General features: G+C 39.6%; 1 protein-coding gene across 1 annotated transcript in view; it reads right to left on the bottom strand.

Annotated features, from left to right (window-relative positions):
- The window catches only part of bmp6 (bone morphogenetic protein 6), a 134,454-nt gene that overhangs the window by 86,620 nt on the left and 29,957 nt on the right, over positions 1-17,877 (bottom strand). The window contains exon 2 of the mRNA XM_043688583.2: positions 1,207-1,399. Coding sequence (XP_043544518.2) covers positions 1,207-1,399 — 193 coding nt within the window. The remainder of the gene's footprint in view (positions 1-1,206; positions 1,400-17,877) is intronic.

The raw sequence follows: 17,877 nt of genomic DNA on the forward strand, positions 1-17,877 counted from the left end.
TTTTGAATTCCTTCACTCTCGGGAAAAGACCCTTGCTGTTCATGTTATACAGTAATAAAAGGATTCCAATTCCCTTTTCTGACATCATGTACTTGCACATATTTCAGTTTTCTCAGCCACAGGATTTTTTGGGTAACCTCAAGAAAATTGTGCTGAGTTGATTGTGCTTTACATCTCTTACCACACACTGGCAATGATTTTTTTTTGCGCACTCACCTCTCTGAAACAGATTGTTAAAAACATATTACAAAATCCAGGACATCCATAAAAGTGATTCTGAACTGCATTCTTTCATTAGAATAAAGCAAACCTACAACTTTGCAAAAACAAAACATTTTCTGGCACAGCATTTCCAGAGCTCTGCACAGTCAAAACAAATTGCACTAAATTACATCAAGCCACACCTTTCATGCTTACAAATCATAACCGTTTCTTGAAAGTTATCCTTTTGGATTAACTGTTATTTGAAATTTAAAACTGCTCGTCCAAAGGAATGAAGTCAACCTTTAAAACAAAACTATTAATAAAATTATAAAACCTTAATTTCATGAGCAATTAAGAACTGCTTCCTTTGGCCAGAATATACAGGCCTGCCTGTCAACTGTAATTATTACTTGTTTGAGAACACGGAGACATGTTCCTGGAAGATCCTGCTTGCTTTCAAATTGCACGCACCCAATTCTAGGCCCCCTGGCAGCACCATATTAAGAGTTTAGACTCTGAAAACGCCCATCATTGCTTGGAATAGAACAAACCTTACAAACAATACAAGACTTAACTGATATATTGGAGCAGTGTGCTCTTACCTGGAATCCATTGTACAAGGCAACAATTGATAATGTAATGCAAAACAAACACTTGGAGGAATGTGACATATGGCTTCACAAGTTAAGACAGAAAAGTTCAAACAGGTTTTACACTTCGGACAGGAATTACTTTTTAAGTAGATTTTCAGATTGCAGTGGATTGATAGTCTTAAACCCTGCATCATCTCAACAGAGAGAAGCTCATGAACAAAATAAGCAGGAAACCATTGTCCTGGGGACCAGCCATTAAAAGCAATGATAGAAAGCTAAGGTCCGAGTTAGACCAGGCCAACACACATTTGGGAAAGTTGCAGGATATTAGAACGTGCCCAATTCAAAAACTTTGGGGTGTGGGGTGGGGAGGAGAGGAGAGTATGTTACTGTCCAAGTCTGCTCTCACCTGTTGATATTCTCATGGAGCACCTGGTAGATGCTGATCTGAAATGTTTCATTTTCGAAATGCCTTCTCACCCACTCCTTGTAAATCCGAAATTCTGCTGCAGTGACAGCCTCTCCTTCTGGAATTTGGGACAGGTTAAATTTGTACTCTTGGTGATGTGGTTGGTAGAGAGCAAAGCCCTTTTCATGTTCAACTGCAGAAAGGAGGAAGAAAAAGTCACAAACTTAAGAAATTGGAAATTCAAAAACTGTCAGCATTTCACAGTACCATATTTGCATACCAAACTCCCAAGAAAGGCCAATATCCCAATATCCCAAACTCCCAATATCAAACAAAGTCATTTTTATTTCTTCAAATCTAAATTCATGATGCGATAGCACTTAACCTCAAGTATGGTAGAGATAAACTCTGATAACGTTCCTGTGCTGGCACAGAAAAGTCATTTAGCAACACTCACGTCATCCGTATAGCAGCAGCTGCATCAGTTAATGGATGACAAGCACACAGCCTTCATTATGTCACTGAGCACAGCAAAAAGGAAGAAACTTCTCACGCTCAGAATTAAATTTCTCTTTATCCTTGCCCTTTTGTTACTTTACCAGAATCGTCAAGTCCTTGTTGCAAAACTCTTCCTTCAGATTGTTACTGCCTTGGTGGCTTGACAACAAGTGATTTAACAGTCAAAATGTGCATGAGCTGACAGAAAACAATAAAAAGACACACACATGGGAGGTCATAGGACAGTCTATGCACAGAGTGCAGAATTATATAAAATACTTGTTCATCTTATCATGCCTCTTTATTTCACGTGGTTAGTTTGGCTTTGAGGAAAAACAAAGTGCAATGCTCTCAACAAAAGTTCCAAGAACTTGTATTCATATCACACCTTTAACATTAAAATGTCCTGAGATAATACTAAAGGGAAATGGAAACAAAGCTATAAAATTAAAGGGATGACTAAAAGTACAGTTCTAAAAACAATTCAAGAAAGCTTCCTCGAAACCGAACTTAACCAACGAACTAATGGATTTTCATTCACGTCTCGCTTTGAGAGGAGTCCGACTACGAAAAAAAACATTTGTTACAATGTGAGAAAGACACAGCAGAATAATTCTGGTTCTCCCATAAGATAGTGAAAACTTTATCTACAAGCACTTACAGGAATGTGCAAATCTAGTTTTATAAAGACCATTTTCCAGAGTTAAATTTGGTGGGCTGTCTTCTAATTCACATTTCCAATCTAAACTTCTCTGGGGCACAGGCACTCAAAACATGACGTTCCGACACTCAATTTCAGTCAGCGCCACACACTGAGTAAACCATGGGTTTACTTGGAAAAAAAATTGAATAAGGCCAAAAACATTGCGTGATTTGAGTGGATGACAAATAAACACTCAAGTGTGAGTAATATTCAGTGATAGACAAAAAGCATCTTCGGATGCAACTGTCCATCATTGTAATGGTAGGAGTGACCATTATAATGTACTTGAGAGGGTAAAAATCCCATCTTTACACAGAGAACATGCTCCCCATCATATGGTGTGGCACTGCTTGTGCTCAATGGGCCACATGCAGAACAAGTCCAGCTGCTTAAAGTCAAGCAGCCACAGAAGGCTCTGGGCCATCAACAGCAAACGAGTTAAAACAAAGGTAACATCAGGACTCACTTTACTATTATCAAGATGACAGGGGACCAATCTTTGTTATCAATCCTGATATCATGAAACTGAAGGCACTGAACACAGCAAAGACCATGGGCTCTGACAACATTCCAGTTGTATGAGTGAAGGAAAAAAGGTGATTCAAACTATACAGGGCCCCTAGTGAAGTCTTTGCAGCATAGTTAAAAGCTGACACCTATCTGACAATGTCAAATATTGTCCAGATACATGCTTTCAACAAAGGACACAATCTATTCTAGTTCAATTCTCAGCCTATCAGGCTAAACTCAACTGTCAAACTGATGGATAGTGTCATCAACTATGACACAAATAGCACTTGCACATTAACAATCTACTTGACGCTCAGTTCAGCTTTATCCAGAATCACTGGCTGCTAAACTCAACATATAGTTTGCCCAAACAAGGAGAAAAGTACTGAATTCAACACGTGAGTGGAGAGGAATGCCCTTGACGTTATTGTGGCATTTGACAGAGTATGGTACAAAGGAGCCTTAGTAAAACTGGAATCAAGAGAAAGCTCTCTCATGACTAGAAACAGAACTGGAATACTGTGACTGCACTAACTCAGCTCCTGACTCTCCAAAGCCTGTCCACCATCCAGAAGGCACAAGTCAGGAGTATGATGGAATACTCCCCACTTGACTGGATGAGTGCAGCTCCAATACTCAAGCTGCTTGACATCATCTAAGTCAACAGTTTCTTTGGATCAATACCACATCTAGGTTAAACATTTATTAACTCCATTCATGATACATAGTGGTAGTGGTGTATACAATCTACAAGGGCACTCCAGCAATCTGCTCAGTTTGTTTCAAAACCAGATATATCCACCATCTAGAAGGACAAGGATATCAGATACATGGGAATACCATCACTCCCCTCCATATCCTGATTTGGGGCAGTACTTTTCCTTCACTGTCACTGGACCAAAGTCCCTCACAATCAGCACCATAAGTATACCTACATTATACAGACTGCAGCCATTCAATTCTGTGGCTCATCAATATCCCAATGGCAATAAAGGGACTGGCACCAAATGCCAATGTTATCATCCATGTTCAGATCCTAAGAATGAATGTTCAAAAGCTGCATTACTTTTGCACTAACTCAATTGTTGAGGTTGTACAGGACATTGGTGATTTCTCTTTTGGAGTACTGTGCAGGTCTGGTCGCCCTGTTATAGGAACGATATTATTGAATTGGAGAGGATTCAGAAAAGACTTACTGGAATGTTGCCAGGAAGGGAGGGTTTGAGATATAAAAATAGACTGGAAAGGCTGGGACTTCTTTTTTCACTGGAGCGTATGAGGTTGAGGGGTGACCTTAGAGGTTTGTAAAATCATGAGGAGCATCGATAAGGTGAATGACAAGGGTCTTTTTTTAGAGTGGGAGGAGTTCAAAACTAGGGGGCACATTTAAGGAGAGAGAAGACAGATTTAAAAAGGGCAAGGGATAACTTTCTTTAAAAAAAAGTGGTGTGTGTGTGGAATGAACTGCCAGAAAAGTGGAGGATACAGATACAGTAACAAATTTAAAAGACATTTAGATAGTACTGTACATGAATAAGAAAGGTTTGGAGGGATATGGGCCAAATGCAGGCAGGTGTGACTAGTTTAGTTTGGGAACTTGGATCACTTGGATCAGTCCACTCAGATCAGGGAAGATTATGCATAAAACACCAGTTAGATTGCAACTACAGTACTGCCCCAGTTCTGGTCACTGCACAGTGGGAAAGATGTGATTTCACTCAATATGGTACAGAGTGGATGTACAAGGATGTTGCCTACAATTATAAGGAATTGAGAGTCTGAGGCTGTTTTCTTTGGACTAGAGGTGGCTAAGAAGATAATTAATAAAGACATAAGGAATTATTGGGACTATGATAGGAATAGTACACATTCTAATTTACAGTTTTAGCTGAAAGATCAATAATTAGGGAGATTAGACTTCAAATTGGAAGAGGAATTGGGAGTTGTATTTCTCACTCCAGAGGGTGGAAGTGGTCTGGTAGGTTACTGCCTCAAATGATAATACAGCAAGCAAACTCACGTGGCATTTAAAAAAAAAAATTAATAGATGTTTAAAGGACTACTAATCAACTAGGTGACTGATCAGAGCTGAAGATGGGATAAGATTGTCCATGGGTTAGCCATGGAAGCTGTGGGCCAAATAACTACTTTTCTGTGCCTCAAGTATTTTTGCTCCTGTTGGTTCATGAGAAATAGAGTAAAGGCAGTTAAAATGCATTTTTAGAAGACATTTTAATAGAGTACCTTAAAAGATGTTTGCTCTGAACATTCAGATGTATTAAATAAAGAGGAAATATTACAAATGGATGCTAAATTGATTGATGGACAAGAATATTACAATCCAGGCAAATTCTGTCAGGATGTCAGGCCATTTAAGACAGAAATTAGAGATTTTTAAAATTGCCATCACAATCTGAAGTTCATTTAATCTTCTATATATTTACTTAAAATAAATACCACATTAACTTGTTTCACTTCCTTATCTGAACTCTAGTCTGATAAAAAAAAGTGTACCTTTCTATTCTTTCCAATTAAAGAAATAGCTTTACAATATTATCACTCATAATCAGGTGTGCTGGATAAGATATCTTATCATTGGTGCACTTTCCCAGTCTTCAGCCAGAGAGCCCACCAACAATAAATGTTTCAGGAATTTTAAAAGGTGCAAATGCACTTTAATTACAATGCAGGAGAAAAACGGTGTTTTTTTTCGGAATGTGTACAACATAAAATCAGGAGCCAGAATCCAAACTGGTACCTAGGCAAAAGGGATTTCCTGGGAAAGTCACAGTCTCAATGCCTTGATACTTTGTAATCAACTTGCTCAGAGATGTTGGAGCAGATGGGGCTTGAGCCTGGATCTCCAGGCTTAGAGATAGGGACACTACCACTTCTCCACAACTGCCCCCAAGTCTCAATGCCTTCCTCATCCTCCACGTGGTACCAGCTATGGCTCAACTGGTACCAATGTCTTCAAGTCAAAAAAGTTGCAAATTTGGCACAAAATCTAACATAACATTCCCACATTACAAAAACAGAGTGCTGCACTGTCAGAGGTGCCATTGACCAACAATGTAATTTAAGCAGAGACCCTAGGTTCCTGCTCAAGTGGATGTAAACAGTCCCACAGTGCTGGAAGAATAACAATGGAGTTCTTTCCAGCATTCTGACCAACATTTACTACTAAAACAATGCTAAAAAACAGATCTTGTTATTTATCTCATTATTGCTCACAGGACCTTGTTATGTGCAAATTCGTTATTGTATTCCCTCAATTACAAGTGACAATACCTCAAAATATATTTCACAGGTTGCAAAGCTCTTTGGATCATCCCTCTCTCTCACTCTCTCGGTGTAAAATCAAAATTGCTAAAATCAGTTAATGCTCAATGTGAAATAAGGGTCACAGACAACTCATTAAAAACATTGCAATAAAAACAGATTGCGTTTGGTAGAAAATAGATTTAATCAATGTTACTTCTAAAAGCAAATAAAGTATGAATGTTGTAAATTTTAAACATAGAAAATGCAGAAAATATTCAGGTATCTGCAGAGACAGCAAAAAGAGTTAACATTGTACAATGATCTTTCCATACTGTCATGAGCCTTACATCGTGAACAAAAATAAAATTTAATGCAATATCATTGACCACGTTAATTGTGTCTCCACAGATGCTGTCTGTCCTTAGTATTTCCAGATTTTTGCATTAACTTTCCAGCCTTTGTAGTATCCTACTTCCATTTCCTTCTTTCATATGGTTCAATGCTCAAACTTCACATAAGTTACGAGTGCACTGGGTGAAAAAGCATAAACACTAAATTACATTGTTGGTTGCATGAAAAATAGTTATAAAATGAAAAACAAACCCATCATCAAAATCTCTGCAACTAGCACGCAGCCAAGATCTAATTTAAGTGAAAAACCATTTTATCTCTAGATAAATAAAAGCAAAAATATAAAGATAAAGCTCAAACAAAGGCCAACTGTTAAAATACTGAAAATGACTAGATTTGTAAAACATAATGAAAGATGATTTAGGAAAAATATATAGACCAGACAATTGAGTAACTCAAATTCAATTTATTAATTCACGTAATTATGTCGTTCAGTTTGGTTTGTCAATTAACCCAAAAAAAAAAGAATGTTAAGATTTGAAAGCCCAATCTGGGCAACATATGGGCTAATTCCACACTGGAACCACCTCAGTCTCAGCTGAAATGTATTTGAAGCCCAGAGTGCTTGGGAGCAGTTTACTTTTTACAGCCTAGTTTTAAACTTAGCAAAAAGGTTTGAAAAGGATGAGATGTAATTTTTTTAAGACTAGTATTACATTGGGCTTTTAACACCAACTCACTAAAAGGTTTTGAAAGCAAGTGCAAACTTTGAAGTGACTTTATGAATATCACTACAACAGTGTCAGACTGCTGGAAGCAAATTCATGAGACTTTAGAAATGGGGGTGGTCACTTTCTTATTAGGCTAAACAGTAGGACAAAAAAGCATACATTGTGTGCTGGCTTCTGGCTAATTTTACTATCACATGCACCCTTCAAAGCTCCAAGATAAGGTAGAATGCAAATTAAAAGCTTTCTGGAAAATGTTTACAGGATAACTTTATTGGGAGTGGGAGCTCATCTGAGCTATTGGTTATATAATGTCTATCCCAAGCACATGATAAATGTGCCTCGGGGTTAAGGGCAGTTGGTTGCAGGGGGTGGGGGTTAGAGAGAAGAAGATGTAACCATTTCTACAATGTTTATGCAGTTGTAGAATTTTTTAAAAAAAGCTCAATCAATTTGAAGCAGACAGCACGTTTACAATTTTGCAAAGTCATATGCAACTTCAAAGTTCGAAAATGCAATTGAAATAACAATGAAGATTTTTCTCTCATTCCTCAGATTGGTGTGTGCCCTGGCTTCCTGTATTGATTATGAGCCAGAGACTCTAGGTTTGGCAAAACACTTTTTTTGGGGTGGGGGGTGGTGTTGTGGTGGCAGCGGCAGCAAGAGTTAATCATCATCATCATAGAATCCCGACAGTGTGGAAACAGGCTATTTGGCCCATCAAGTCCACACTGATCCTCCAAACAGTAACCCACCTAGACCCATTCCCTTACCCAATTGCTCTAAATTTCACCTCGACTAATCCACCTAACCCACACACCCCTGAACACTATGGGCAATTTAGCATGGCCAATTCGTCTAACCTGCACATCTTTAGACTGTGGGAGGAAACCGGAGCACCCAGAGGAAACCCACGCAGACACAGGAAGAATGTACAAATTCCACACAGAGAGTCACCCGAGGCTGGAATCGAACCCAAGTTCATGATGCCGTGAGGCAGCAGTGCTAACCACTGAGCCACCGGAGTAATTTTTTTTTACAAAATTAAAATACTGCAGATTCTGGAAATAAAAACAAAGTATCAGAGATAATTACAATCACTTAATCTGAACTATCACATCTTTTCTACCCTGACACTCTACATCCCAACAACCCCACCCCCCCCTCCCAAAACTCTAGCATAAATGCTGCCCCCTCCACACATCACATCAGCTAGGATGAAGAGTCATCTAGACTCAAGGTGTTACCTTGCTCTCTTCTCCATGATGCTGCCTGATCCTCTGTGATCTCCAAACTTTGTTGTTTTCAGTGCAGGAGATACTCAGCAGGTCTGGCAGCATACATTGAGAGAGAAATACTTTAAATGATTAGAGTCAGATATGACATTCTTTGGAATGTTGCAAAGCAGTGCCTACTAGAGTTGCCAGATAAATTACTCACTGCAGGATTCCTAGATTCTGACCTGCTCTTGTAGCCACGGTATTTATAGGGGCAGCTCAGTTCAATTTTTCATCTACGCTGACCCCCTGGTTGATCATAGTAGATGATTCAATAATGGTAGTCCCACTGAATGTTAAATGACAAGGAATAGATTCTCTCCTGTTGGAGAGTGTCGTTACCTGACACTTTTATGGCATGAATGTTACTTACCACTTATTAGCCCAAGCTTAAGTGTTGCTCTGGTCTTACTACACATGGGTACAGAATACTTCAGTATGGGGAGTCGAGAATGGTGCTGCACATTGTGCAGTGAACATTTCCAGTTCTGACCTTGTAATGGAGGGATAGTCATTGATGGAGCAGCAAAGATGGTTGGGCCTCGGGCATTATGCTGAGGAACACTTGCTGAAATCCCTTGGAGCTGAGATAACCAAGGTCCAACAACCATAGCCATTTTCCTACGACTCCAAACAGTGGAGAGAATATGCTCCCACCACCCCACCAATCCAGTGACGCGAGTTTTGTTAGAGCTCCTTGGTTCTACACTTGCTCAAACACATCCTTGACATCAATGATAGGTCACTCTCCCTTAATCTCTCGAACATAAGGCATTGTTGATTAATGACCTGTGATCATTTGTCATCGATTAGGTATGACAGGATTATAAATAGGCTCGGGAGCCACAGGGAAATGGTGGCAAGAAAGGTTGGAATTACAGTGGGCATCACTGGTTCTTCAGTTCTGCCTCTTATCAGGACACCAAACTGAGTCGGACAGATCCGGAAATTCACCACATGAACAAACTCCCATGCAGCTGAATGGAACCACCACCTCCCTGACTACACTGAGAAGCAGAAAGCATCATTAATGTTAACCACTACAATCTCACATTAACCTGTTCCTTCAGAAAAAGTGAGTACAGACAGCTAAAATTTTTGCTGTTGCATTTCCCCCTATTTAACATAACTTTTAGTATGCAGAAAAAGGGAGCATCCATTCATTGATAGAACAGCTTGAGGGGATAAACGACCTCCTGTTTTAAAAGGTTTGCCTTTAAAATTTAGTTGGAGAACAAAACAGTCAGGGAACCAGTACCACCATCTGCTGCAGTGACAATTACTAACACTTATTATTTAAATTTTGTTAACAGCAGGATGATTGACTACAGTTCTGATGCCTTCTCACTCCCGGATATGAAGTCTAAAACACTCCTACAGCTGACTGATAATACATTCAGTGACGTTACGCAAATTTACTGACACACGCTTCATAAATGTGCTCGGGTTCATCTAGAGACATTATGCTAATTATTCTGTCAGACAAAAATCTCACTGATGCAAGTGTCAACAAAGACACTTTACAGATTGGTATATGCAAAACAGATGTTCAACTGGGAACAGAGAAATCTGGGGAGGTGGAGCTGACTTCTCAGTTAAAGTAATGGATTTTGAGGAGCATCTTAAAAAGGAGAGACAAATAGATTCATTCAAGGTAATAATTTCGGAGTAGGCCTTCTGACTGAAAGATTCGGTGCGAGTCATGAGACAATGGGATGGACGAAGAGACGTGGGGAAGGAAATTGGATTTATGTAGCACCATTCAAAAGCTCAGAACTTCATAATGTAACACGAGGTAATGTGGCAACCAATTTATACATGGCAAGGTCACTAACGAACACTAATGAAGTGGCCAGCTCAACCATTTTACAAGACGATTGAGGGATAAATGGATGCGTTGTGGTTTTCTTTGAACTGCATGTCCACTTGACACAGCACATGAAAAGATAGCACCTCCCAATTTTGCAATGCTTTCTCAGTATTGGACTCAAGTGCTAGCATACTCTAAATTGTGGCATTAGCTTGGAGTAACAGAGCCAAAACCTGGCAGAATGTTAGTTAAAAGAAGTGAGCAAATAAAAGTTGGGTGCAAGACAAGGAGAAATATCTTGCTGACTACTACAGAGCAGGTTGGGATAAGTCATGAATGGAACTGAAGGCAAAAACAAGAACTTTAAACTTGAGCCATTGACAGCCAGAGACAAAATGGCGAGCAAGCGGATTGGAGTACTCCATCTAAAATGGATTCCAGCTCTTAACTGAACAAATCTTATACCAGTGTGAAAACTGGCCTGAGAGAACCTAACAATGTTTGCTTTTTAACTATGGAGGTCAGTTATAGAAATTACAACTATGCTAGCATAGAGGAAGTGGCAGAGGCTGGTACAATTGCATCATTTAAAAGGCTTTGGATGGGTACATGAATAGGAAGGATTTGGAGGGATGTGGGATGGGTGCTGGCAGGTGGGACTAGTTTTGAGTTGGGATATCTGGTTGGCATGTATGGGTTGGACCAAAGGGCCTGTTTCCATGCTGTACATTTCTATGACTAAGAAAACAAAATCAGTACACTGATTACACTGGGCAAAGAAAGTTGGAAAGATTTCAGTACAAACACAAGCAAAAGTATTCAAACACCATTTTTCTTTTACGCAGAAATCAACCCAGACAGTGAACCCCAGTGAAGGTTTATCACTGTCTCCTCACTGAAACTTCTCACTAAGCTGGCACTGCTACACCTGGCTTCCTTCTGAAAAGTTTCTGTACCTTCACTAAAAGTCTTTCCTTCAGCTGGTATTTTTCCATGCAACATCAAAAGCAAACTGCAAACTAAATTCACTATTACTTTAACTTCAAAGCAAAGCGTACAAGGTCCCTAAATTAAATTTCCTCCTGAATTTCTTTCACTCGAGTGTTAATGGTACTACCACCACTCCTGGCATACTCACACACTGATAGAAAAACTCTCATCAGTCAATCTCTCCCTGAACCCCTTCTAGATAGGCAACAGCACAATTTGTTCTATCCTTTTCTTAAAAATGCACTAAATCACCAACTCCCCCCACCTCAATCACATAACTTGACAGTTGTAGCACCTCATTATAAAAAGAGCCTCCAAACCTCCTGGCATTAAGCCCATAAGAACAACTTTAAAAATGAAACTAAAACCATGTCTCCCCCGAACACAAAAAAAATTATTTCAACTTAAAGTTATACATTGCTTCTAACAGTGCAGAAACAGTGAATATACTTAAGGAATAACATTACAACTCGGGTAGTGGAAGAGGCAGATGCTCCTCCAGGAGAAAGAAGGGATCATTGTGATTGAGAGGATGTTAGATTTGAAGCTCTGTCTCAGGTTGAACAAGGTATCTAAGTTGCAAGAAACCCATTTCAACTCAAGAGATGGAATAGGAAAATATGAATATCTACATTTTCAAGTGTTTTCCATTTTAGGTGAGACAGTAACTCAGTTGGAAGCACTTTCTCCTGAGATGCGAGGTTCTCTGTTCAAGTCCTAATCCATGGCTTAAGTGTAAAGGAAGGTTGACTCTCCAATGCAGTGCTGAAAGTTGTACTGTTAGATGTGCCACCACTTGGTGGAACTATTAAACTGAGAACCCCATCTACCTGCTCAGGGAAGGGATGGACTATTTTGAAGAAAAGTAAGGGAGTTCTCCCGGACGTCAGGCCAATATTTAACCCTCAATCATCATCACAAAAAGAGGCTATTCAATCCATTATTTTATTTTTCTGTTTTACACCCTGGACTGAAATGGAAAACAGATGGTTTTAGAAACCAAGGATTGCTGCACTTTATAAAATCAAGTAATTAACTCTAGGTATTGTTACATAGCTCCTTGTTCAAACAATTGCAGAAGCCTAATTTGCAGATAAGCTGGAACCAAGGGATGTATACGAATGGAACTTTGGCTGGCAGTAGATAGCGGATTGATAACTGGTCATTAGTCCACAGACCAATGACAAAGGCCTTCACTGCCTGCTAATAACTGTATGATTGGCACCCAGGTAACTGAATAGATTGGGGTCTTTATTTAATTCCCAAAAACCTGGAAGGAGAGGAGCTGTTTTTGCTCTGCAGTGAAAAACATCTCAAACCTGAAGACAGCCAATTTGTTTCCCCTTTCCAATTGCTGCAAGCTGGGACCTTAAGTGAGAGATATTTTACAAGAGTGAACCCGTCATCCTGTCCCCTCTGACAAAAGGAGACCAAGAGATAGCATTCTCATCAACAAAAGCATCTCAGGAATCCCTGCACACAGGGTGCACTGAACTGTGCTCACAGTAGTACCTGCCGCTCATAGCACCATTGATTTTGTTTTGTGTCTGTATATGTAGTGGACAATTAGAGTTTTATCGAGTAGGGACACATGTCGATGGTTTATAATTGCTTATCTGTGGCTACGGAGTCTATTTATTTGTAATAATTAGTAATTTTTTATTAAGCATCAGAGACCTGCTTTATATCAACCTGGGTATGAAGGACAAGTGAGGAATTCAGTGTACTTTTGAAAAATGTTTTAGCATTGTGAAAACTTAAGCAATATCATAGCTTGATTCAAAGGACACAACTCCAGTGAGGTATAACATTGTAATGTTAAAAGATTAAACTGGAATATCTCTCTGGACATTAACGTAACATTAAAGGGTTACACTGCACCAACTGAACATTCTGGAAATGGGTAGGGACAGCATTCATGTAGGAATGCAGACACCTCCTAAACATTTAGACAATCATTTGCTACTACTCCCCTACTATTATCAAATCAGACTATCATTCAATCTCTTCCATTCAGAAATGCTTTCATAGCCATCCCCTGAAGCTAGGCATGTCACACTTAATGTCTAGGGCAGACCTGGGCATTTTACGGCCCGCGGGCCACATCCGGCCCTTTGGTCGTTCCTGTCTGGCCTGCATGAGGTCAATCTTAAATTAGAACATAAATGAAAAAAATATTTATGGCATGCACACAATACAACTGTGTTGCTTGTGTTTTGAAAAGGATGCTTTTTTATTTACATATGGATGCACATGTGCATGTATGAGCGTGCATGAACACCTAAAAGTGAGGCTTGCTGGCTCGCTCTCAAAATGTCAGCTCATGCCAAGACAAGTTATGTCATATCCACAAAATCACCAGAAACAGTAAACCCATTTTCTGATGGAGAGTTTATTAAGGAGTGCTTGTTGGACTCTGCAGAACTAATATGCCCGGAGAAAAAGGAGGCAGTTGAGAATGTGCCCCTGTCCCGACACACTAATGAGAAGGATTGGGGATATCATGAGAAATCTGGAGCTTCCGCTACAGCACAGAGTGGTCAACTTTGATGGTTTTTCCTTGGCTTTGGATGAGAGCTGCGACGTACGTGACACAGCCCAGCTACTCATCTTCGTACGTGGGATAACTACAGACTTTAAAATCATGGAGGAGCAGGCAGCCATGCAGTCAATGAAAGAAACAACTGGTAATGATTTGTTCATGGAGGTAAATGCATGTTTGGACATGTTGGGACTAAAATGGGACAAGCTGGCAGGTGTGACAATGGATGGTCGTCCAAATCGAACAGAAAACATGTCGGACTCTTAACGAGAATGCAGGATAAAGTGACAGAAATTCAACCTGAACAGAAATTGGTATTTTTGCATTGTATTATACATCAGGAAGTGTTGTGTAAGTCAGTATTAAAAACTAACCATGTGGTTGATGTTGTAACTAAAATAGTTAACTTCATCTGGGCAAGAGCTTTGAATCACAGGCAGTTTGTTGCACTTTTGGAGGAAACTGAGATTGAACATAGGCTACCACACAGCTGTCAGGTGGCTCAGCCTGGGCAAAGTGCTGAAAAGTGTATGGGACCTGAGAGAAGAGAATCGAGATTTGTGTGTGAAGAAAGGGAATGGCACTCCACAGCTTTCAGATGCAGACTGGATTGCAGACCTTGGTTTTGCTGTTGAAGTGACTGCACTTATGAATGAACTAAATGTGAAACTGCAGTGCAAGGGCCTTTTTGTGCATGAAATGTACAACTTGGTGAAAGCTTTTATGAGAAAGTTGCAGCTTCTCTCAAGCCAAATGGAGGACAACATTCTCACCCACTTGCCAACACTGAAGGAAGCTGCACCTTCAGCTGATCACTTCCACAGGTTCTATGTTAGAAGCACTGCATGGTGAATTTTAAAGGCAATTTCAAGACTTTAAAACGGTTGGGAATGAAATGCACATGCTTTTTTCCCCCATTTACATGCAATATGGAGAATGCACCTAGTGATGTTCAGCTTGAACTCATTGACCTGCAGTCTGACACACTTCTGGCCAGAGTACTTTAGGTCAGTATCACTGCTTGATTTTTACTCTTCCCTCAAAGAGGAGAACTTTCCACACGAGGAGGCATGCTCAGAAGATTCTAGTCCTCTTTGGATCTACCTATATTTGCAAACAGACATTCTCAGTGAAGTTCAACAAATCCAAATACAGATCCTCTATCACTGATGATCACCTCTCAGCTGTCCTTCGCATATCCACCTCAGACATTCAACCAGATTTGAGTGCACTTATTCAAGCCTAAAACAGACTAGAGTTTTCTCACTAAACAAGTGAAATGAACTGAAAAACATTAAAAACACATTGCTTTTTGTATAGAGTGGTTTGTTGTTTGTAATACTGAATAATGAAACAACTTTTCATTACTGGTTTGAGATTAACATGTTAAAATAAAATGAAATACTGAAATTGTTTTTACTGTTTATTTCTTCTATATTTCACCTACTCCACAATTTCATATCTTTATTGTAACAGAATATCCTTATTCTTTTGATTATAAGTTTCAGTGCAAAACTATATAATTTAGTACCTTTTACAATGGGAGAAAATTAATACTGAGCAGACTTATGTTCAACATATTGTTGGTTCAGCCCTCCTGCACAACTCAGGTTTCTCATGTAGCCCCTTGGAAGAATTAATTGCTCACCCCTGATCTAGGGGATTCACTGAGTCAGGAAGTTGTTTGCATAACAATTCCCCAGGATTAGGGCATTTACATTTGCATTATTTCGGAGGATGATCTCATCCTACCATTGTACCTGGGGTAACGTGACTGAGAGGGAGTGGCTGGATGTTGTCTCGAGTGACATGTGACTGTGAAGGAGTGACCAGAGTATCTGTGAGCATGACCAACTGACCTGAAGAAGGGAATGTGTTTTCTTTGTTCGGGGCCTCTGACTCGGTTTCGCACACCTGCGAAAAGGGTCAAAGGGGGTCACCTAGCTTGTACAGGCTTTAAAAAACTGAAAATCCAAACCAACTGTTTGCACAAGTTGGTATGCGCGAATTGCATCTCGTGTGTGAAACCTCTGGAAAAGAACCTAATGACATTATCACACTGTTATTTGTGGGAGTTGGCTGCTTGTATCTTGCCTGCCACATTTATTAGATTCAGGAAAAAGTGACTATAACATAATAGAATTCTTCAATGGGATAGGAAGTGAAGTAGTTCAATCCAAAACAAGGATCCTAAATCCAAGCAAAGGAAACTGCACAAGTATGAAGGGTGAGTTGGCTGCATGTTTAACATTATTAAACATCATGGCAGTGGATAAGGAACGCATTGCAACAGTTATACATTTTTTTCACAAAACAACAGGAAAAGTGGGCCCACTATGGCTATCAAAGGAAAATAAGGTTAATGCTCGACACAAAAAAAAATAATATAAGGTTTCTGGAAAAAAGTAGCAACCCTGAGGACTGAGAGCAGTTTCGAATTCACCAAGGTACATGGGAAAAGTAAAATAGAGTACGAAAGTAAACTTGGAAGGAACACAAGAGCAGACTATAAGAGTATACACATATAAAGGAAATGCTTAGTGAAGACAAATGTAAGCTGCTCATAGTTTAAGTGAGAGAATTGCAATGGAAAACACAAGAAATGGCAATTAAATAACTACTTTAATTCAAGTCTTCATAGAAATACTAGGAAGTGAGAGTGTAATGAGAAGGACGAAGTGAAGATGATTAGTAAAGAAAAACGTGTTAGAGAAATTAATGGAACCAAAATCTGATAAATCCCCAGGACTTGATAATCTACATCCCAGGATACTAAAATAGATGTCCATAGAAAGAACGGATACATTCTTTCAGCAGCATCTAGACCAGTCCCAGTTGATTGGAAGGTGGAAAATTAAACCACATTACATCAAAACAAGTGGAGAAAACTAGATTTATGAAAGTGAAAGTGTTTGACAAACCAAATGAATGTTTGAGGATATAGGTAGTAAATGAGTGAGAACGAGAGGATGAGGTATGTTTGGATTTTCAGAAAGCTTTTTTGATTGGATTTATTTTGTCACATACACAGTGGAAATTATTGCTTTGTGTTTTCCAGACAAATCATGCCTACCCTGTATATAGGGTAATAGAATATAGCGTTACAGCTAGCAAGATCAACTCTAATATATGAGAGGTCCATTCACAAGTCTGATAACAGCTGGGAAGCTGTCCTTCAATCTCTTGGTATGTGTTTTCAAACTTTTGTATCTTCTGACTGAGGAAAGCGGGTGGAAGAGAGTATAACCGGGGCGGGAGGGGTCTTTGTTGATGTTGGCTGCTTTCATGAGACAGCAGGAAGTGTAGACAGAGTCAATGGAAGGGAGACTGATTTTCATGACAGAATGGGCTGCATTCACATCGCTGTAATTTCTTGTGGTCTTGGGCAAAGCAGTTGCCAAACCAAGCTGAGACACATCTGGATAGGATGCTTTCTATGGTGCATCTATAAAAATTAAGACCCAGATAACAGGTTAGTGTGTACAAATCAAAGCACATGGGACTGGTGGTAATATACTGGCCTGGATTGAAAATTGGTTAACAGATAGGAAACAGAAATGAATAAAGGGACAGAGAGGTAAAAGGTTTACTAAACTGATTCCTGAAATGGAAGACTCGTTGTAGGCAGTGAGATTGGAACATTTGGGCCTGAATATGTTAGAGTTTAGATGAATAAGGGGACCACATTGAAACATAAAATTCAGACAGGGCTGATCAGACTGGATGCAGGGATGACATTTCCTTAGCCAGGGAGTGCAGAACAAGGGGTCAGGGTCTCAGAATTCACAGTATGCCATTTTGGACTGATAAGGATAGATTTCTTTTTCTCAGACAGCAGTGAACCTGTGGAATTGACTCCTACAAAAAGTCTGTGGAGGATAAGTCACTGAACATATTTAATAATGGAAAAGATAGACTTCTAGAGATTAAAAGGGGTCAACAAGTATGGAGAGAGCGCAGGCTTATGGTGTCAGGGTAGAGGATCAGCTATGATCATA

The sequence above is a fragment of the Chiloscyllium plagiosum genome, unplaced genomic scaffold (assembly GCF_037043375.1).
Source record: "Chiloscyllium plagiosum isolate Xiang-an unplaced genomic scaffold, Cpla_swu_hap1 HiC_scaffold_4, whole genome shotgun sequence".
NCBI classification, from domain to species: domain Eukaryota; kingdom Metazoa; phylum Chordata; class Chondrichthyes; order Orectolobiformes; family Hemiscylliidae; genus Chiloscyllium; species Chiloscyllium plagiosum.